The 24,138-nt window shown below is 48.2% G+C and overlaps 1 protein-coding gene across 1 annotated transcript in view; it reads right to left on the bottom strand.

Annotated features, from left to right (window-relative positions):
- The window catches only part of LOC132398847 (rho GTPase-activating protein 33-like), an 86,967-nt gene that overhangs the window by 44,439 nt on the left and 18,390 nt on the right, over positions 1 to 24,138 (bottom strand). The window contains exons 3-7 of the mRNA XM_059978712.1: positions 7,893 to 7,966; positions 6,632 to 6,716; positions 4,992 to 5,078; positions 572 to 709; positions 374 to 466 (exon numbers count right to left, since the gene is read on the bottom strand). Coding sequence (XP_059834695.1) covers positions 374 to 466; positions 572 to 709; positions 4,992 to 5,078; positions 6,632 to 6,716; positions 7,893 to 7,966 — 477 coding nt within the window. The remainder of the gene's footprint in view (positions 1 to 373; positions 467 to 571; positions 710 to 4,991; positions 5,079 to 6,631; positions 6,717 to 7,892; positions 7,967 to 24,138) is intronic.

Raw genomic sequence — 24,138 nt, forward strand, 5'->3', positions numbered from 1 at the left:
CAGTGCTCCCTCTTCACCGTGTCCCCGCAGCGCTCCCTCCTCACCGTGTCCCCGCAGTGCTCCCTCCTCACCGTCTCTTCCACAACACCATGCTCCCTCCTCACCGTGTCCCCGCAGCGCTCCCTCCTCACCATGTTCCCACAGTGCTCCCTCCTCACCGTGTCCCTGCAGTGCTCCCTCCTCACCGTGTCCCCGCAGTGCTCCCTCCTCACCGTGTCCCCGCAGTGCTCCCTCCTCACCGTGTCCCCGCAGTGCTCCCTCCTCACTGCCTGTCCTGCAGTTGTCCCTACTCACTGCCTCCCTTCCACCGCTGTGCTCCCTCCTCATCGCCCCTCTCAGAGTGCTGTCTCCTCACTGCCCTTCTGTCCCTCACCTCCATCCATGTGAGGACGGGCCCACAGTTGATCTTGTTGTCAGCGATGTTACTCAGTCTGACCAAGTAATCGACCAACTCCGAGGTAATGTCCTGTGGGAAAGGAGGAGATACAGGTAAACCTGACCCACACGCATACACCCTGACCGTCACTGGGAGATGAGTCTTACATTACACACACACGCACGGGTAGGTTACCTCGATGTCGTCACTCTCGGCCTGCAGAGGTGGCAGTTCAGGCAGCTGCGAGAACCGCCGATCGTAGATGCACTGATGGAGGTGTGAGTCCAACATCCGGAAATCTTCCCAGCTCCTGCGTACCAGCCATTCCTTCCCCTGTGAGTCGGGGGTAGAGGGAGAGAGAGGGTGTGAGAGGAGGGCCAGAGGGTGAGCGTGACAGAGTTAGGGAGAGGAAATCGAGAGGGTGAGTGTGTGAGAGTTAAGGAGAGGCAAGCAAGAGAGTGAATGCAAGAAAGGAGACATAGAGAGGAAGGTGAGAGTGAGTGTGAGAGAGATGGGGAGAGGAGATCGAGAGGGAGAGTGTGTAGGGGTTAGGGAGAGGAGGGCCAGTGTGAGAGAGTTAGGGAGAGGAAGGTGAGAGTGAGTGTGAGAGAGATGGGGAGAGGAGATCGAGAGGGAGAGGGTGTGAGAGAGGAGTTAGGAAGAGGAAGGCAAGACAGTGAGTGTGAGAGAGTTAGGGAGAAGCAGGCGAGAGTGTGTGTGTGAAAGAGTTAAAGAGAGGAGGGAGAGTGTGAGAGGAGGGTGACAGAGTGAGCACATGACAGTGGGGAGGAGTGCAAGAGAGTGAGTGTGTGAGAGAGTTAGGGAGATGGGAGTGAGGGAATTAGTGTGAGAGAAAGAGGAGGGTGAGAGAGAGTCTGAGAGGAGTTAGGAAAATGAGGGTGACAGTAAGTGTGAGAGAAAGAGGGAGGGCAAGAGCGTGTGAGAGAGTTAGGGAGAGGAGGCCGAGAGTCAGTGTGCAAGAGGAGATAGAGAGAGGAGGGTGAGAGAGTGAGCGTAAGAGAGGAGATAGGGTGAGGAGGTCAAGAGAGTAAGTGTGAGAGAGGGGATGGCAGAGAAGGCAGGATGAGAGAGAGAGAGTGTGTGAGAAGAGTTAGTGGGAGGAGGATGAGAGAGTGTGTGTGAGAGAGGGGATGGCAGAGAAGGCAGGATGTGCGTGACCTCCTATCAGTGCTGATCTGTGCAAGTCCGGGTATGATCACAACCCTCACTGTCTGCTTGCCTTCACGCCATGCCTCCTCCTCAACTGATCCCCAAAGCCTATTTTGCAAATCTCCGAACTGAAACTTGTTCCATCTCCCTACACGTGCAGCAAAGTGAGCATTCTATGCGGCGCTGTTAGCGTAAGACTATCACTGCACCAGAGACCAGGTTCAACTCCCAGCACTGTCTGTAAGGAGTTGGTACGTTCTCCCCGTGACCACGTGAGTTTCTCAGATTTCTCCCACAGTCCAAAAGCCATAATGGTGAGTGGGTTAATTGGGTGGTGAGGGTTTGTTGGGCTGGAGGGACCCTGTTGCCCTGCTTTATCTCTGAATAAGCAAAGTCCTATCCAGATGCAAACTGCCATGCCCATGACCACAAGAAACTGCAGAGAGCTGTAAGCACAGTTCAGTGCTTCATAGAAACCAAACCCCTCTCCATGGACTCTGTCTATGCTTCTCACTGTCTCGGTAAAGCAGCCAACATAATCAATGACACCACACAACCCAGACTTCCCGTTTCTCTGCTCTCCCATCAGGCAAAAGGTATAAAAGCCTGAAAGCACGTACTGCCAAGCTCAAGGACACCTACCCCAATGTTAAACATTATGGTCTCCTAGAATGATAAGATGAACTCTTTACCTCACAATCTACCTCACTATCCTTACCATTTTACCTGCACTGCACTTCCTCTGTAGCTGCAACAGTTTAATCTGCACCCTGTCAGTTTTCCCTTGTTCCCCCCAATGCACTGAGACGATCAGACCCGTTGAACAGTGTGCAAGACAAACTTCTCACTCTATCTTGATATATATGACAATAAAAGCGCAATTTACTTTACCATTTAACAAAAATAGTATATAATGTGTTTATCTGTTTCTTGTGAATGTTAAGTTTGTTTATTGTCGTTCAACTATACAGCAAAACATCATTCCTTGGAACGAGATGCAACTGTACATATATCCTACACAGTGCATAAAATAATATTAACACAATAATATTAAAAAATAACATGTATTCTGTAATGTACTAGTTGACATAAGGTACATCTATTTAATATAACACTATTACTGTCAGGCGCTGTCATAAATAATACATACTAGGTGGCAGCAAGGTGTTCAGAGGTCTCATAGCCTGGGGTAAGAATTGTTACACAGCCTTCTCCAGCTCTGTATCACTTTCGCCAATCACCTTTCCAGCTCTTAACTTCATCCCACCCCCTCCGGTCTTCTCTCATCATTTCGCACTTCCCCCTTCCCCCCACTACTTTCAAATCTCTTACTATCTTTCCTTTCGGATAGTCCTGACCAATGGTCTCGGGCCGAAACGTCGACAACGTTTCTCCCTATAGATGCTGCCTGGCCTGCTGTGTTCCACCAGCATTTTGTGTGTGTTGTAGGGGTAGAAGGGTGGGTTGGCAAGTTTGCAGATGACACAAAAAGGTTGGTGGTGTTGTAGATAGTGTAGAGGATTGTCGAAGATTGCAGAGAGACATTGATAGGATGCAGAAGTGGGCTGAGAAGTGGCAGATGGAGTTCAACCCGGAGAAGTGTGAGGTGGTACACTTTGGAAGGACAAACTCCAAGGCAGAGTACAAAGTAAATGGCAGGATACTTGGTAGTGTGGAGGAGCAGAGGGATCTGAGGGTACATGTCCACAGATCCCTGAAAGTTGCCTCACAGGTAGATAGGGTAGTTAAGAAAGCTTATGGGGTGTTAGCTTGCATAAGTCAAGGGATAGAGTTTAAGAGTCGCAATATAATGATGCAGCTCTATAAAACTCTGGTTAGACCACACTTGGAGTACTGTGTCTAGTTCTGGTCGCCTCACTATAGGAAGGATGTGGAAGCATTGGAAAGGGTACAGAGGAGATTTACCAGGATGTTGCTTGGTTTAGAGAGTATGGATTATGATCAGAGAGTAAGGGAGCTAGGGCTTTACTCTTTGGAGAGAAGGAGGATGAGAGGAGACATGATAGAGGTGTACAAGATATTAAGAGGAATAGACAGAGTGGACAGCCAGTGCCTCTTCCCCAGGGCACCACTGCTCAGTACAAGAGGACATGGCTTTAAGGTAAGGGGAGGGAAGTTCAAGGGGGATATTAGAGGAAGGTTTTTCACTCAGAGAGTGGTTGGTGCGCGGAGTGCACTGCTTGTGTCAGTGGTGGAGGCAGATACACTAGTGAAGCTTAAGAGACTACTAGACAGGTATATGGAGGAATTTAAGGTGGGGGATTATATGGGAGGCAGGGTTTGAGGGTCGGTACAACATTGTGGGCCGAAGGGCCTGTAATGTGCTGTACTATTCTATGTTCTATGTAGACGTGAGAAGCACTCTGCAGAGAGTCAGCCAGCCAGGCCAGACAACACCACAAGTCAAGTATTTGGGTAGTGTGCACACTATATTTATTGGGTTCTTTATCTTACTATGTTTTTATATGCTTCATCAGATCCAGAGTAACAATTACTTAATTCTCCTTTCCACTTTTGAACATTAAACAATCTTGAATCTTGAAACAAGGACTGCTGCGGTTCAAACAGGCAACTCACCAATACCTTCTCAAGGGCAAGTAGTAAAGTGAATTTTAAAAGATAAACTTCAACAAAGCAGTCTTGCACCTTGCCGTCTACCTGCACTGCATTTTCTCTGTAAGTATAACACATTATTTTGCTCTTTATTTTCCTTTTTACTGCCTCAGCTTTCATACACTCTGTAGCCACTCAATGGGGTAGCATGAACATAACTGAGAGTAAGTTCATGGCTTTCAGCTGCTGGTTCTTCAGCACACCACTGTGGTTATGTGAATTACTGTTGAACCAGTCTGTTCATTCCCCTCGGGCCTCTCTCACTAACAGGACATTTACACCCACGGAACTGCTGTTCACTGCTTTTGCATCCTCCTCTTGAGACTTGCATGAAAATCCCAGGGAATTAGCGGTTTCTGAGATACTCAAACCACCCCATCTGGCACCAACAACCACTCCAAGGTCAAAGGCACATAGATCACATTTCTTCCCCATTCTGATCTTTGATCTAAACAACAAATGAACCTCTTGATCATGTCTGCTTTATTTTATGCATTGAATTGCTACCCCATGATAGGCTGATTGGATATTTCCATTAACGAACAGTATATCCAATAAAGTGGTCGCTGAGTGTATGGATAGAATGAGCTGTCTCAACAGCGTGCAAAAAAATGTTTTCATTGTATCTCAGTACAAGTAACAAAATATATTAAAAAGCAATTCGAGAGAAAGAAAATACTCTCAGAATATTTGTCAATTATCATCACTCAACTGGGGATGTCAAAAGTCAAAGCTCAAGACAAGGGTCAAGGGTCAATATTCCAGGACAAAGCAGACACATGCCCCCCCCCCCCTTGTCATCCGGTAGTACCTGGCAGACAACCTTCACGAGGAATCGCAAGTCTTTAGTGGCCAGTTCATTTCTTTCCGCGTCAGGCGGTTGTGCAGCAAGGGACAGCTGGAGGAAAGCACAGGGGGGGGGGGGGGTGAAGTGTGGTCAGACTACAACCGAAATGCAAAAGCCCCACCCATGAGATACTTTCTGTTCCCCAACACTAACAGGAGAATCCTTCAATAATACTTTAAACCCAACAATTACAGTCCAAAGTACCCCCTGACACCACAGCCGAAATATAACAACACCCCCTATACCTACCAGAAATATAACCCATCGCCATACAACCCACCACAAATATACCCCCTCACCTTACACCTCACCACAAATATAATCCCTCTCCCTGTACCCTGCCTCAAATATACCCCCTCCCCCTACACACCAACACAAATATACTCCCTCCCCTACACCCTACCACAAATATATCCCCTCCCCTACACACCAACACAAATATACTCCCTCCCCCTACACCCTACCACAAATAAACCCCCTCCCCTACACAACAACACAAATATACTCACTCCCCCTACACCCTACCACAAATATACCCCCTCCCCTACACAACAACACAAATATACTCACTCCCCCTACACCCTACCACAAATATACCCCCTCCCCTACACACCAACACAAATATACTCCCTCCCCTACACCCTGCCTCAAATATACCCCCTCCCCCTACGCCCTGCCTCAAATATACCCCCTCCCCTACGCCCTGCCTCAAATATACCCCCTCCCCTACGCCCTGCCTCACATATATTCGCTCCCCTCTACACTTCAACACAAATATAATCCCAGCCCACAACACCCCGACACAAATATACGCATTCCCCTTACATTCCATCACAAATATATTCCTTCCCTGTTACACCACTCCACACAGTGAGGATGGAAGAGAGGGAGGAATTGATGGAAGGGGGGGGTTGGAGAAGATGGGAGGTAGGTGGGAGTAGAGGGAGGGAGGGGTGGGAGGAAAAGGGGGAGAGGGAGGAAGGAAGGAGAGGGATAGAGGAAGGGAGAGGGAGGGAAGAGAGAGGGAACATGAGAGGGAGGGTGGAGAGGGGAGGAGGAGAGGGAAGGGGGAGATGGGACAAGAAGAGGGAAGGAAGAGAGGGTGGAGGCGGAAGGAAGGAGGGGAAGGGAGGAATGGTAGGGAGGAGGTGGTATAACAGGAGGAGCGGAAGCTGGAGAAGAGAAGGAGGAGAGGGAGGGGAGGAAGATGGGGTGGGAGGAGAGGGATGGGGTGCGAGGAGAAGGAGAGGCAAGAGAAGAAGGAGATGGAGAAGGAAGTGACGGGGAGAAAGAGGGGATGAGGGAGGTGGGAATGAGGGATAGGAAAACTGAAAGATCAAGGGATGGAATCAGGGGGTGAGAGAGGAGGAAATGGGGAGTGAAGAGAGTGTGGGGGGGAAATGGAAGGGCTGAGGGGTAAAGGGTCAGGGGGCAGAGGTTGCCGAGGTGGTGTAGAAAAGGAAAAGGGTGGGGAAAGGAAGGAGTAAGGAGGGATGGGACACAAGAGGAGCGGGAATGGACACGAGGAAGTGGAGAAGGGAGACATCAAAGGTGAGGAGAGGGAGGAGGAGGGGAGTGCTGGAGATACAGGGCTCTAGATTTACCTGCACTGTCCTGAAGTCAACGGATTCATAGTGGAAGTGAGCACAGTCGGCCAGTTTCGGAAAATGTCCTCGCACCACAGAACATCTTCAGAGGGAAACAGAGGTAATTGGTCAGAATGCACTGGTCAGGAAGGAAGAGGCATTGGTGGCAAACAAAGTTGGGAGGGGGGAGTTGGAAGAGAGACAGAAATTGGGAGAGAAAGGGGTTTGGGGAAGTGAGGGGGTTTAGGAGGGGAGGTTTGGGGGAGAGGAGCTTTGGGAGGTTGGGCAGGAGTGACAGAGGTTGGGCTGGAGAGAGAGGTTAAGTTGGGCGGGCACTGGGGGGGTTCAGCCGGGGAGAGGGAGGTGTGTGAGAGAGTGGGGCAGGGAGAGATGGGTTTAGATAGAGGGGTGGGGAGGGAGTTGGGGGAAATGGGTTAGGAGAGAGTCGTCAGTAGATGAACATTGGAAGAGAGATTGGGGAGACAATACAAGTGAGAGAGAGTGCGGGTGTAGAGAAGCGAGTGTGAAAGGAGAGAGAAAGAGGGAAAAGGATGAAAGGGAAGGTGGGATGAAAGGGGGAAGAGAAAGGGAGACAATGGAAATAGAGAGAGAGGAGGAGAATGAGTGGGTCAGCAAAAGAGAGAGAAGGAGGCAGAAAGGGAAAGCAAAAGAGTGAAAGTGAGAAAGAGAGAGGGAGCAGAGAAAGTAGAGGAGTAACAAAAGAGAAGGAGAGGGAAAGAATGGAAGGAAAAGGATCAGAGAATGGGGGTGCAGAGAGGGAGAGAAAAGGTGAAAGAGAGTGAGAGTTGGAAAGAGCAGACAGAAAAGAAGGCAGAGAGAAAGACAGACAGCAAAAGAGAGAAAGCAAATGGAAGATGGACTGAAATGGGCAGTGAGAAAGAGTGGGAGGCAGAGAGGGTCAAGGAAAGAGAGTGAGAAGGAAAGGAGGCAGAGGGATAAACAAAGAGAGGGAGGGGGCAGAGAAAGAGAGAGTAGGGAGATAGAGATGGACAAAGAGAGGCAGACAGACGGGAGCCGGTGAGGAGATGAGTCAAGGGAGAGGGAGGGGAGTTGGGAATCGAGTAGAGTTTGAGGAGAGAGTCGGTGGGGAGAGTCAAGTGGGGGATAGCGTCGGAGGGAGAGTGTGGGGAGAGTCAGAAGGACACAGGAGAGCCGAGGGGGCCAGGGGAAATGGGGATGGGTGGGGAGACAGGAGCAGAGTGCTGCAGAAGCAGGATCTGACATTCCCAATCCCAGGCACATTAAGCTTCATCCTTACCTCTTCCCGCTTCTACCCCTGATGCTGGACCGCTGTTGCTCCCCCTGGCTCTCCACGTTATCTGTGGTCCGGGCCTGTGGAGGAATTAGTGGAGACACAGAGTGATGCAGCACCGAACCAGGCCCTTCGCCCCAATATGACCACACCAACCAAGAGTCTCAACTAAGTTAGTCCTGTTGGCCTGCTTTTCCCCCCTCCCCCCATCCCCCTAACCCTTTCCCATCCATGTAGTTGTTTGTGTCTTATAAATGTTGTTAATGTACCTACCTCTTCTTCTGGCAGCTCTTTCCATGTATGGACCACCCTCTAGGAGAAAAACTTACCCCTTCAGGTTTCTATTAAATCTCTCCCACTCACCTTCAACTTGTGCCCTCTAGTTCTTGATTCCCTGACCCTGGCGAAAAAACGTCTGTCTATTCACTCTATCTCTGGCCCTCATGATGTTATTCACTTCCATAAGGTCACGCTCTCAGTCTCCTACACCACAGTGAATAAAGCCTAAACCTGCACAACCCCCTGGGCTTTAACATATTGGCTGACCTGTCCCGGGACGAGCATACAGATGTAATCACCAGGAGGTTTTGCACCAGTATATTTACTTTCATCCTGTCAATGAAAACTAACAAACTTCTACAGATGTACTGTTGAAAGTATCAAAGTCTGGTACAGCACAGAGTAGTGGAAACAGCCCAATACATCATGGGCATATCCCTCCTCATCATCGGTAGTATCTACAGGAGGCACTCTCTCAACAAGGCTACATGGATCACTAAAGATCCCCACCATCTGGACTATGCCATCTTCTTGCTGTTCACTTCAGGCAGGGGGTACAGAAGCCCACACCTCCAGGTTCAGGAACAGCTACTTCCCTTCAACCATCTGGTCTGGAACCAACCGGCACACCCCTAATCACTGTTCCAGTATTGCAACACTAGGACCACTTTGCACTACAATGGACTTTGTGTTCTAATTGAGTTCTTTCTGGTTAAAAATGTTTATAATTTATATATATGTACAATGTCCTGTGTATGTTACTCAAAATGGGTTATTTTGGTTTGTTAAGAGTAGGAATGCTTCTTTGTCTGATAAGTGTTTCTCTCGCAGTTGTTTTGCTTTTACTTGGTGATATGGTAATTGTGTTCATTTGTTAACCAATGGGGAATGTTATTTTGTTGTGAGGCTGGGAACTTGGGGGAGGGGTTTTTCACAGGCTTTTGGGGAGAGAGCGGGAGGAAGACATCGAGGAAGGTGGACGTGCGCTGCACTGCTCGGAAGGTCACCAGCGTGGTCCTAAGTGCGAAGACAGGGAGACGCCGAGGAAGGTGGACGTGTGCTGGACTGCTCGGAAGGTCACCAGCGTGGTCCTAAGTGCGAAGACAGGGAGACGCCGAGGAAGGTGGACGTGTGCTGGACTGCTCGGAAGACCACCGGGGTGGTCCCAGGTGCGACGGCGTGGCGGTCGGATGGGTCGATTGGTTCGTGGATTGAGCTCCAACGAGTGCACTAAACATACTGAACTCTGATAAGTTGGCGCCTTTTGTTTTTTTCCTTATATATATATAGTGTATTGCCTACTACTCTTTTAATTTTAGTAAACTCTTTAAAGTGTATTTCATAACGGTATTTGTTGTGGGTTTGATACTGTTGGCGGGCGTGAGGCATAAACTCGATTCTCACAGCTCCTGCACGTACAGGAGGTGGGTTGGTGAGTTGCTGGAACTCCGTTTCCCCATTTACCAGCCTTTTGGGTAAGTGTTACACATAATTTATTTTTTCTAGAGAATGTTGTGTATCTGATGTTCTATGCCTCTAATGCTGCTGCAAGTAAGCTTTTCATTGCTCTTGTGCATCTGACAATCTCTTCTTCATTCTTTCCAGTTTAATAAGATCTTTCCTATAGCTGGACGACCAAAGCTGGACACGATACTCCATGTCCATCAACATCCTGTTCAACTACACCATGAGCTCCCAACTTCTATACTCGGTGCCCTGACTGATAAAGGCCTGCATGCCAAACGCCTTCTTCACTGGCTTGTGCTCTGTGACTCCTCTGGATACTGATGACCATTCATTCCTATCCCTATGGAAACTGGGGTGTGAGGGATAAACTCACCTTCAGCCCCACTGAACACACCCACCTTCCTTCACACTGTCTCTGAGGAAGACAGAGGCAACACTCGGGGTAGGTGGGGTTAGAGTAAGAGGGAGCCTCATTGCATTATGGAAAAGGGGATAGACAGGGCGGGTGTTTACCTGCAGTGGGATAAGGATCCAGGGGCAATGGCTTTGGAATACAATGATGGTCATTTTAGGACAGAAGTGAGGGCTGGAGGTATCTGAAGTTCTCTGCATTGGGAAGCAGAGAGGTGGAAACTGAGACAGTAGAAACCGGACGAGTGTAGAAGACACAGAGATGGGATAAAAGGGAAAAAGAGGGAGAAAGAGAGAGAAAAAAACCCACTCCCACCAGTAACACCTTAGTTTTGTTGTGACAGACCCTTCCCCACCAATACTGTACCCCCAGCATTTTGTTGTGACCCACCAATACTGTACCCCCATATTATACAGTGACAGTCCCATCCCCACTGGTTCTGTAACCCACTGTTATACAGTGACAAAACTGTCCCCACTGGTTCTGTAACCCACTGTTATACAGTGACAAAACTGTCCCCACTGGTTCTGTAACCCACTGTTATACAGTGACAGAACTGTCCCCACTGGGGCTGTGGTGGTTGCCCATCGTGCCCGACAATGACAGGAAACATGTGGGAGAGCTTTTAAAGTGGAAAAGCCATTGCACTGGGGCAGTTTCACTCTCTCAGCCTCAGAAGTCTGGGTCTAGTGGTCCAAACAGGCACCACAAACTGGGCTCTTCCACAGTTGCAGTGCATGATCAAGATGTCTTCTGTGCCTTGTCGTGCTCTTTCTGGCCATTTGATCTCACTGTCAATCTCATCCGCCCAGTCCGCTAAAGCTGACTGCATGCTAGGAGAGGCCTGTCCACCGGGGTACAAGGGTGCCAGATACTCTCACATCATTTAGCCTGCTTGTCGAAGTGGTGTACTGGGGCACAGTCTCTCTCGCATGCTAACAGCTACTTGGATCTACGGTTGAGAGCTGTGCATCCAGTAGGAACCAAAAGTGAGTGAACTGCCCCAGAAATGACATGACAAGCTCCTTTACCAAAGGTGCTACCCCTCCCTGGACATCCCATACACCCCAATAGACCTGCACCCCAGTGTTATATAGTGACAGATCAATTCCCCATCGGAGTTACAAAGCAACAGACACAGTGTACTGATACTGGTGTTATACAGTGACAGTCCCATCCCCACCGGTACCATGCCCCAGTGTTACACAGTGACAGACCCATCCCCACCGGTGTCATACCACTGTGTTAGACAGTGACAGACCCGTCCCCACCGGTACCATACCCCAGTGTTACACAGTGACAGACCCGTCCCCACCGGTGTCATACCACTGTGTAATACAGTGATAGACCCGTCCCCACCGGTACCGTACCCCGGTGTTATACAGTGACATACCTGTTCCCACCGGTGTCATACCACTGTGTAATACAGTGACAGACCCGTCCCCACCGGTACCATACCCCAGTGTTACACAGTGACAGACCCGTCCCAACCGGTACCGTACCCCAGTGTTACACAGTGACAGACCCGTCCCCACCGATGTCATACCACTGTGTAATACAGTGACAGACCCGTCCCCACCGATGTCATACCACTGTGTAATACAGTGACAGACCCGTCCCCACCGGTGACATACCACTGTGTAATACAGTGACAGACCCGTCCCCACTGGTACCGTACCCCAGTGTTACACAGTGGCAGACCCGTCCCCACCGGTGTCATACCACTGTGTAATACAGTGACAGACCCGTCCCCACCGGTACCGTGCCCCAGTGTTACACAGTGACAGACCCGTCCCCACCGGTACCGTGCCTCAGTGTTACACAGTGGCAGACCCGTCCCCACCGGTGTCATACCACTGTGTAATACAGTGACAGACCCGTCCCCACCGGTACCGTGCCCCAGTGTTACACAGTGACAGACCCGTCCCCACCGGTACCGTGCCTCAGTGTTACACAGTGGCAGACCCGTCCCCACCGGTGTCATACCACTGTGTAATACAGTGACAGACCCGTCCCCACCGGTACTGTACCCCGGTGTTACACAGTGACAGACCCATCCCCACCGGTACTGTACCCCGGTGTTATACAGTGACAGACCCATCCCCACCGGTACCGTGCCTCAGTGTTACACAGTGGCAGACCCGTCCCCACCGGTGTCATACCACTGTGTAATACAGTGACAGACCCGTCCCCACTGGTACTGTACCCCAGTATTACACAGTGACAGACCCGTCCCCACCGGTACTGTACCCCAGTAGTACACAGTGACAGACCCGTCCCCACCGGTGTCATACCACTGTGTAATACAGTGACAGACCCGTCCCCACCGGTACTGTACCCCAGTGTTACACAGTGACAGACCCATCCCCACCGGTGTCATACCACTGTGTAACACAGCGACAGACCCGTCCCCACCGGTACCGTGCCCCAGTGTTACACAGTGACAGACCCATCCCCACCGGTGTCATACCACTGTGTAATACAGTGACAGACCTGTCCCCACCGGTACCGTACCCTAGTGTTACACAGTGACAGACCCGTCCCCACCGGTGTCATACCACTGTGTAACACAGCGACAGACCCGTCCCCACCGGTACCGTGCCCCAGTGTTACACAGTGACAGACCCGTCCCCACCGGTGTCATACCACTGTGTAACACAGCGACAGACCCGTCCCCACCGGTACCGTGCCCCTGTGTTACACAGTGACAGACCTGTCCCCACAGGTGTCATACCACTGTGTAATACAGTGACAGACCCGTCCCCACCGGTACCGTGCCCCAGTGTTACATAGTGACAGACCCGTCCCCACCAGTGTCATACCACTGTGTAATACAGTGACAGACCTGTCCCCACTGGTACCATGCCTCAGTGTTACACAGTGACTGACCCATCCCCACCGGTGTCATCCCACGGTGTAATGCAGTGACAGACCCGTCCCCACCGGTACTGTACCCCAGTGTTACACAGTGACAGACCCGTCCCCACCGGTACCGTACCCCGGTGTTACACAGTGACAGACCTGTCCCCACCGGTACCGTACCCCAGTGCTACACAGTGACAGACCTGTCCCCACCGGTACCATACCCCGGTGTTACACAGTGACAGACCCTCCCCCACTGGTTCCGTACCCTGGTGTTATATAGTGACAGACCTGTCCCCACCGGTACTGTACCCCAGTGTTACACAGTGACAGACCGATCCCCACCGGTACCGTACCCCGGTGTTACACAGTGACAGACCTGTCCCCACCGGTACCGTACTCCAGTGCTACACAGTGACAGACCCGTCCCCACCGGTACCATACCCCGGTGTTACACAGTGACAGACCCTCCCCCACTGGTTCCGTACCCTGGTGTTATATAGTGACAGACCTGTCCCCACCGGTAACTGTACCCCAGTGTTACACAGTGACAGACCCGTCCCCACCGGTACCGTACCCCGGTGTTACACAGTGACAGACCTGTCCCCACCGGTACCGTACCCCAGTGCTACACAGTGACAGACCCGTCCCCACCGGTACCATACCCCGGTGTTACACAGTGACAGACCCTCCCCCACTGGTTCCGTACCCTGGTGTTATATAGTGACAGACCTGTCCCCACCGGTACTGTATCCTAGTGTTACATAGTGACAGACCTGTCCCCAGCGGTACTGTACCCCGATGTTACACAGTGACAGACCCGTCCCCACCAGTACCGTACCCTGGTGTTATACAGTGACAGACCTGTCCCCACTGGTACCGTACCCCGGTGTTACACAGTGACAGACCTGTCCCCACCGGTACTGTCCCCCAGTGTTACATAGTGACAGACCTGTCCCACCAGTACCATACGCCAGTGTTACATAGTGTTAGACCCGTCCCACCGGTGTCATACCACTTTGTAATACAGTGACAGACCCGTCCCCACCGGTACCGTACCCCGGTGTTACACAGTGACAGACCTGTCCCCACCGGTACTGTCCCCCAGTGTTACATAGTGACAGACCTGTCCCACCAGTACCATACGCCAGTGTTACATAGTGATAGACCCGTCCCACCGGTGTCATACCACTGTGTAATACAGTGACAAACCTCTCCCCACAGGTAGTGTATCATGGTGTTATGCAGTGAGAGACCCATTCCCACCAGTACCATATCCTGGTGTTACGTGACCTGATCCCATTGGTATCATGTGGTGTTATACAGTGACAGACCTGTCCCCTCCTGTACTGTATTCTGGTGTTATACAGTGACAGATCCGTCCCTACTTTGTACTGTACACAGGTGGTAATTAACAACAGACACAACCATAGTGCAGTATTGTACAGTGACAAACCCATCCCTACTGATACAGAACCCTGAGGTAATACAGTGACAGACCTGTCCCCACCAGTGCTATACCCCATTGTTATACAGTGACAGACTGGTACTGTACTCTGGTGTGATACAGTAACAGGCCCATCCTCGACAGTACAGATCCCTAGGGTAATACATGACAGACCCAACTCCATTGGTATCGTACTGCCGTTTTATAGTGACACACCTATCCCCACCAGTAGTGTACCAGAATCAGAATCACCACCATATGAAATCTGTTAACGTTGTGACAGCAGTGCAATGCAATACACGATAAATATAGAAAAACATTAATTACAGTAAGCATCTGTAAAATAAGTAGTACAGAAACAGAAATAAAAAGTAGTGAGGTAGTGTTCATGGGCTCAAAGTCCACTTGGAAATTGGATGGCAGTGGGGAAGAAGCTGTTCCTGAATCACTGAGTGTGTCCCTTCAGGCTTCTGTATCTCCTTCCTGATGGTAGCAATGAGAAAAGGCCATGTCCTGGGTGGTGGGGGTCCTTAATGATGCACCACTCCTTGAAGATGTCTTGAACGTTACAGACTAGTACCCATAATGGAGCCGACTAATGTACAATTCTCTGTAGCTTCCTTCGATCCTGTGCAGTAGCACCCTGCACCCCCGTAGCAGAGGGTGATGCAACCAGTCAAAAGGCTCTCCACAGTGCATCTGGAGAATTTGTGTTCTATGTGACGGACCAAACCTTCTCAAACTCCTAATGAACTGCCTTACCTCCGTTATAGCTGCATTGATATGTTTTGACCAGTTTCGACATATTGACACCTAGGAACTTGAATTTTGCTCACTCTCTCCACTTCTGGTCCCTCTATGAGGATTGGCTCCTGTTCCCTCATCTTACTCTTTCTGAAATTCACAATCTGCTCTTTTGTCGTACTGACACTGAGTGCAAGATCACCACTGAAGTCAGACTCACTGGTCTATAATTTCCTGGGTTATCTCTACTCCCCTTCTTGAACAAGGGAACAACATCCACAGCCCTCCAATCCTCTGGAACCTCTTCCATCCTCATTGATGATGCAAAGATCATCACCAGAGGCTCAGCAATCCTACAGTAGCCTGGGGTATATCTCTTCCAGTCCCCATCGGTTTTGTACTAGTATTATACAGTGACACACCTATCAGCACTGGTATCGTACCACAGTGTTATAGAGTGACACACTTTTCTCCACTGCTACTGTGCCATGGTGTTATGCAATTACAGACCTACCACTACCCACATTATACAGGCCCATCCTAACTAATATTGTACGACACTGTTATACAGTGACAGAACCATCCCCAACAGGACTGTACGCCATTGTTATATAACGACAGACCCTTCACCACCAGTACTTTACCCCAGTGTTTTACAGTGACACATCCATTTGCACCAGTTGCTGTACCCCGGTGTTATGCAGTGACAGGCCCATCTCTACTGATACTGTATCACGATGTTACACAGTGACAGATGCCTTCCCCACTGCTATTACACAGTGACAGACCGGACCCTACCTGTACCATACCTCAGTGTTAATGTGACACAGCCATCCCCAATGGTGCTGTACCCCAGTGTTATGACAGCCTGGTCCCCATGAGCCTGTACTCTGGGTACAGAGACAGATCTGTCCCCACCAGTACTGTACCCCACTGTTATAAACACATCCCACTAGTACTGTACCCCACTGTTATAAACACATCCCACCAGTACTGTAACCTGTAACAGATCTATCCTCACCAGACCTGTGCCCTTAGTACAGTGTTCGACCTGCCCTACCAGTATCGTATCCTGGTTGTACAGTGACAGACCTGTCCCCACTGGTATGGTACCCCGTGGTACATTAAACAGTGTTCAAAGTTTAATCCCATGTCTCCCAATGATCCTTTGGTCTCAGTATCTGAAGATGACATGTGGCTGCCTTCAAGACAATGAATCCAAGGACAGCATCCAATCCGGATGGAGAACCTGGCCGAGTACTAAAGATCTGTGCTGACCAACTGGCTGGTGTATTCACAGATATCTTCAACCTCTTGCACTGGCAGAGATACCCACCTGCTTCAAGCAGGCTTTGATCATCCCAGTGCTCAAGAAGAGTGTGGTAACCTGTCTAAATGATGTCACCCGGTGGCACTGACATCCACAGATGAAGTGTTTTGAGAGGCAGGTGTTGAAGCATATCGGCTCCTGTCTGAATGGTGACTTGGATCAGTTCCAATACACCTACCAAAGCAACAGATCTACAGCAGAGGCTATCTTGTTGACTCTTCACACAACTCTGGGACATCTGGACATCAGGATACCCTTTATCAATTACAGCTCAGCATTTAACGACATCATCTTCTTCAACATTAATCAGTAATCATTAATCAGAGATTTCTCACTTGTAGATCCCAGTCAGTTCAGATTGGTAAGAACATTTCCTCCACAAACTCCATCAGCACAGGAGCATCGCAGGGCTGAGTGCTTAGCATCCTGCTCTACTCACTTTACACCTGTGACTGTGTGGCTACGTACAGCTCCAATACTATAAACAATTTTGCTGACAATACCACTGTAGTGGGCTGTATCAAAAGGGGTGATGAATCAGCATACAGGAGAGAGACTGAAGGCATAGCTGAGTGGCGTAATAACAACAACCACTCACTCAATGTCAGCAAGACCAAGGAACTACTTGTAGACTTCAGGAGAGGAACATCAGAGGTCCATGAGCCAGTAATCATCAGAGGTGGAGAGGGTCAGTAACTTCAAATTCTCGAGTGTCATTATCTCAGGGGACCCGTCCTGTACCCATCATATAAATATTACTATGAAGAAAGCATGACAGTGCCTCAACTTCCTCAGGAGTCTGCAGAAGCCTTGGCAAGTTCTATAGATGTGAGGTGGAAAGTGTGCTGACTGGCTGCGTTACAGACTGGTAAAGGAACACCAATGCCTTTGGGTGGAATATCCTACAAAAGGTCGTAGATACGGCCCAGTACATCACGGGTAAAACACGCATAACTACTGAGTACATCTACATGAAACTTTGCCGTAGAAAAGCAGCATCCATCATCAAAGATCCTCACCACCCAGGCCGTGCTCCTTTCTTGCTGCTGCCATCAGGTAGAAGATACAAGAGCTTCAAGACCTGCACCACCAGGTTCAGAAACAGTTCCTACCCCTCACTCATCAGGCTCTTGAACAAAAGGGCATAGCTACACTCTGTTAAGGACTCTGTTATATTGTTATTTCATGCTCATTATTTATTACTACTTACTTATATCTACATTTGCTGTTTGGTTACAGTTAACCTTTCCTGATGCTTACAGCTTACAGCTCACAGTGACTATTCTATAGATTTGCTAAGTTTGGCCTGCAGAAAAGAAAATGAATCTCAAGGTTGTATGTGGTAACATGTATGTGCTCTGTTAACAAATTTTACTTTGAACTTTGAACCGGCCCAGTACCCTCGGAAGAATGATAGACCTGTCCCCACAATTATCATATCCTGGAGTTATACAGTGACAGACCTGTCCCAACCCATAGATCAACCCTGTGTTATATACTGACAGACACATCCCCACCAGTACTGTACCACAGTGTTATACAGTGACACACCAGTCCCCTCCAGTACAGTATCACAATGTTACACAGTGACAAACCCATCCCCACTGGCACTGTACCACAGTGTTACACAGTGACAGACCTGTACCTCACTGCTATACAGTGACAGACCCATTCCAACGGTACTGTAAGCCGGTGTTATACGGTGACAGATCCATCCACACCAGAACTCTACCCTGGTTTTATTCCATGACAGGCCTGTTCCCAGCAGTTCTGTACCCCGATGTGTGACAGATGTATCCCCAGCAGTTCAGTACCTTGTTATAATACAGTGACTGACATGTCCCCAACTGTACTACATCCCAGTGTTATTCAGAGACAGACCCATCCCTACCTGTAACTTGGGGTTATTCAGCAATAGATCCGTCCTCAATGGGCCTGTACCTTTTTCTATCCCACTCTTTCTCTATCCCAGTCCCCTTTTTCACTTCCTCTCTCTTGCTCCCTCTTGCCACTCACCTTTCTCTTCCCTCTTACCCTTTTCTCTTCTTCTCCTCCCTCTCTCCCTTCCCTCTATCTCTCTCTCCCATTCCCTTCCATCTCCCCTCCTTTCTCCTTTTTCTCCCTCCCCTCTCTTTCTGTTTATCTCATCTCTCCCTCCTCTTTAGGACTCTGCCCTCCCCTCCCTTATTCCTCTCTCCTCCATCTCTCCCCTCGCCCCACCTGTCCACTCCACTAACTCTGTTGCTCCCTGTTTCTGAGTTGGTCGGACTGTCTGGTCCCTCCCCCGGAGTCTCCTGCTCAGAGAGTTTGTGGCAGCTTTCCAGGACATGCCACGCCAGTTGCCACTGAGACGGGCAGAGAGAGAGGAGAGGGGAAGGTTCAAACAGGAAGCCCCTGCTCCCCAGCAGCTGGAGTCTTTCTGGTCCCCTGTGAACTCATGGTACAGCAGAGGCCAGTTGCCCCATCCCTGTTGAAGGGAAAGAACCTCGCCAGCCATTCTGCCTGAGTCTCTGCTCCTCTGCACATACAGGTATAAGAAACCGAGAGCCACCAGTTGGACAATCTGATAGTTACGTTGACACTATGAATGAAAAAGCTCACCAGCACCTTTACTTCCTCGGGAGGCTAAAGAAATTCAGCTTGTCTCTGCTGGACCTCACCAATTTTTACTGACACACCACAGAAAGCATCCTAACCGGATGTATCAGTTGGCACTGCAACAGCTCTGCCCATGACCACAAGAAATGGCAGAGGTGACGACGTTGTGGAAGCCAGCCTCCCCTCCGTGGACTCTACCTCAGTAAAGCAGCCAGCATAATCAAAGACCCCACCCACTCGGATGTCCTCTCTTCTCCCCCCTCCCACAGGTAGAAGATACAAAAGCCTGAAGTCACTTCTCACCAAACTCAAGGACAGCTTCTACCCTGCTGTTAACAAGGTATTGAACAGACTGCTTGTATGGCAAATATAGAACATTGCAGACAGGACATCAAATGGTACCACACAGGAACAGGCCCTTCAGCCCACAAAATCGGCCACGGTTACAAATTAAACTCAAACTCTTGCCTGCACATCCATGTGCCTATCTAAGAGCCACTTAGCACCTCTATCACACCTGCCTCCACTGCCACACTTCGCAGCACATTCCAGGCACACACCACTCTCTGTGTAAAAAAGAACTTGTCCCATACATCTCCTTAGAGCTTACCCCCTCTCACTATGCACATCCTCTAGTATTAGACCCTTGATCCTGGGGAAAAGATTCTGTCTACACCTCTACGTATCTACACCTCTCAGAATCTTATAAACCTCCATCGGGTCTCCCCTCAGCCTTTGCCACTCCAGGAAAAACCACCATTTGTTAACCTCTCCTTATAAGCTCATGCCCTCTAATATGGACAGCATCCTGGTGAACCTCTTCTACACCCTCTCCAGAGCTTCCACATCCTTCCTGTAACAGGGTGACCAGAACTCAATGCAATACCCCAAGTGTGGCCGAACCAAAACTTTATAAAACTGCAACACCAATTCCTCACTTTTACGTCAATCAATTCTCTGAGTGTATCTAACCTCTAGTTATACTAATACTCTCCAATCCAGGCAACACACTTGGGAATGTATTCCGCATCTTATTTTAAAACTATTTACATCATTTTACAACTTTTCAACAAGACCTGTATGTTCAGTTTCCACCAGTCCCACATTGATACAGCATGGCTACAGGCCCTTCAGTCCATGCTAACCACACTGCCCACCCAGCTGGTTCCATTCCCTGAATCTGGTCCATATCCCTCCAAAGTGCTTCTTAAACAATATCATTGTACCTGCCTGAACCACTTCCACTGGCAGCTTGTTCCATATACTCACCACCCTCTGTGTGAAGAAGTTGCTCCCCAGGTCTGTTTACCCTCTCATTCTTTATCTACAGTATGCCCCCTGAGATTTGGACTTCTCTACACTGGGGGGGGGGGGAACTGTGACCATCTATACTTCTCAAAATTTATCAACCCGTCATTCTCCCATGCCATAAAAAGTACAGATTCAAGCCTGGCTAGCCTTTCCCTATAACTCAGGCCTTCCAATCCTAGAAACATCTATGCAAGTCTCCACTGCACACTTTCCAGTTTAAACCAGTACAATTCAGGTTGACTATAAAAGGTGACAATATCACCCTTCAAAATGTAGACCATTTTCCCTACCTTAGCAGCATTCTGTCCTCAAAAGCAGACATTGACTCAGAGATCAAGCAGCCTGAGTACTGCTGGTGGAGCCTATGCAAGATCAAGGAAAATGGTCTTTGAAGACCACAATCTACAAGTCCAAACAAAACTTTTGTTCCATAGAGCAGTCGTCATTCCTAGATTACTGAATGGAACTGAATCATGGACCATCTACAGCAGACACCTGGAAGTCCCGGAACAATACCACCAAAGAACCTTATAGCAGATGCTGAGGATCAGCTGGAAGGACAGACGCACCAACACCAGTGCACCGGAGGAAGCCAACATGAACAGCATCTCCATCACGATAACGCAACAATAATTCTGAAAGACAGGTCATGTCATCCGGATGCCAAAATCATATCTCCCCAGACAGATACTTCACTCCCAGTTGAAAGAAGGTCAGGAAAGGAAATGTTTGAAAGAGAACATCAAAATCAGCCTGAAGACATTCACCATTGCATGTAAAAGCTGGGAAAACATTGGACTCAATAGGTACACCCGGAGGAAATCTGTTCGAGAGGGAGCTGTGTTATGTGAGAACAAGCAAAAGGAGAGACTAAACAACCAACTACTAACCACTTTCTGTTAGCCACACTGCACCAGAATATGTGCATCCAGGATTGGCCTCTGTAGTCACTTGAGGACACACCAACAGACAACACAGTAGTAGAACATCATAATTGATTCGAGTGATCACACTGCTACTATTATACGGGAAATATGCACAATGGAAAAGGCAAACCCATCCAGGTGAACATGTTGGCTAACAACTTTCATTCTCAGCCCGGTACAGAAGCTCCAATGCACTGGATCCCTACATGCTGTGGAGGTTGCAAACAAAGCCAGATCAATCATGGGCACAACCCTCTCCACCATTGCCAAGAGGAGGTGCCACAAGAAGGTAGCACCTGCCATAAGAACGCTCATCATCTAGGATGTGCCCTCTTCTCATTTCTACCACTAGTGAGGAGGTACAGGAGCCTAAAGACCCACATTCAATTGTTCAGGAACAAACTCTTCCCTTCTGCCGTGAGATTTCAGAAGCCTCACCCTTTTTCACACCTCACTCTCTGCCCCCTCCACCCCTTCTCTTTCTACCCTCTCAGCTCTGCACTCAACCTCTCATCCCTCCCTCCTCTATACCTTCTCCCTCATTCTCTCTCCATATATCCTTTTTTATCCTACCTTCCCTTGTTTTCCCACTCATTCCTTTCTCTCCCAAACTTTCGCTCCCCCCTTTGCTCCATTGTCTTTCCATATCACAGCTCCCTCTCACACACCCCTCTGCCCCTTCCTCTCTCACTCCTATAATATGCTGAAGAACTAGTGGGATCAATTTCTCACCATTGTAGTCAGAGGTTCCCAAGGGCGACAATCATACCAGTGCCTAATAAGAGCAGAATGAGCTGCTTCAATGACTATCGCCCAGTAACACTCACATCTATTGTGATGAAGTGCTTTGAAAGGTTTGCAATGGCCAGAATTCACTCCAAGGACCTGGATTCACCACAATTTGCCTTTTGCCACAATAAGTCTGCAGCAGATGTAATCTCACCGGCTCGCCACTTGGCCTTGGATCACCTGGACAACAGCATTACCTGCTGCTTACTGATTACAGTTCAGCGTTCATCACAATCATACCCTCAATAGGAATCAACAAACTTCTCAATCTGGGCCTCTGGACCTCCCTCTGAATCGGAGATCCTTGACCTCATCAGCAGAAGATCACAGTCAGTGAGGACCAGAAATATCATCTCCTCGTCACTGACAATCAACACTGGCACACCTCAAGGATGCATGCTTATCCCACTGCTCTACTCTCTACACCCTTGACTGTGTGGCCAGGCACAGCTCAAACACCATTTATAAACTCACCAGTGACACAACTTTTGTTGGCAGAACTTTATTTGGCAAAAAGGAGATGTACTGGAGTGAGATAACTGAGCTTGTTGCAATATCAGTAAGATCAAGGGTCTGATTTTGGACATCAAGAAGGGGAAGTCAGGAGAACATTGAGGGGTCAGCAGTGAAAAGGCTGAGAAGCTTCAATTTCCTGGGTGTCAACATCTTTGAGAATCTATCCTGGAGCCTAACATAGTGATGCAATCTCGAAGAAAGCTCAAGTTCCAAGTAAGTTTATTATCGAAGTGTATACATACATACACACACACGTCACCATGAGATGCAACTTCTTATGGGTATTCACAGTAGAACAAAGAAATACAATAGAATCAATGAAAAACTACACACGAACAGAAGACTGACAATCAGAAGACAAACTGTGAAATATATAGCTAGGTGAATAAATAATCCTGAGAACATGAGTTGTATCTTCTTGAAAGTAAGTTCACTTGGGATAGAATTCTTCAATTAGTTAATACATCATCGTTATGTGCCAAACATTCATTAATACAATTTAAGGTCGTACATAGGGCCCATATGTCCAAGGATAAATTAGCTCATTTTTACTCTCATATTAGTCCTATTTGTGATATTTGTCATTCTGAAATTGCGTCTTTAACTCATATGTTTTGGTCTTGTTCATCTTTGGAGAAATATTGGAAAGATATTTTTGATATTATTTCTGCGGTTTTGAATATCGATTTACAACCTCATCCTATTACCGCAATTTTTGGTTTACCAACCTTAGACTCACTTCATTTATCTTCTTCTGCCCGTCGAATGATTGCATTTCTAACTCTGATGGCTAGAAGATCTATATTGTTGAATTGGAAAGAAATTAATCCTCCCATTGTATTTAATTGGTTCTCTCAAACTATGTTATGTTTAAATTTAGAAAAAATTAGAAGTGGTACTTTTGAGACTTCTATTAAATTTGAAAAGTTATGGAGACCATTTATTCAACATTTTCATATGATGTAATATGACCCTGTTCCAAGTTCATTTGATTTCCCAGCTTTTAGCTTATGTATGTTGAGAGGACCGGAAGTGACGGCATTGATGAATACTTATTTTTGTGAGATATTATAAACAGCCCCCTTTTTTTTTCTCTCTCTTTTTTTGCTTCTTTTTTCTTCTATATTAGTTATTAGATTAAATTAGCTAGTTTGGCATTATATTTTTTTGTTTTTTTTCTTTCTTTTTTCTGTTTTCTTTATATGATATATTATGAAATATTTAGACTTACTATGTTCATACATATATTTTATGGCTTATGTTTTGGTAAACATTTATATTGTAACTATTATGTATGTTTTTTTCATATGTAATGGAATTTATATGTTGGTAATTTCTTTATCAATATATCATTTGTATTCTGTCCATACTACTAATATTAATAAAAAGATTTAGAAAGAAAGAAAGAAAGTTCACAGGTTGTGGAATCAGTTCAGTGTTGAAGTGAATGAAGTTATCTGGTTCAGCAGCCTGACGGTTACAGGGTAATAAATGTTGTGGGAGATTTGGCATGTCAACATGGGCACAAACATCCCGGCATTCAAGAGACAGTTCTTCAAGAAAGCAGCATT

The sequence above is a fragment of the Hypanus sabinus genome, chromosome 1, assembly GCF_030144855.1.
Source record: "Hypanus sabinus isolate sHypSab1 chromosome 1, sHypSab1.hap1, whole genome shotgun sequence".
In the NCBI taxonomy this organism is placed as follows: Eukaryota; Metazoa; Chordata; class Chondrichthyes; order Myliobatiformes; family Dasyatidae; genus Hypanus; species Hypanus sabinus.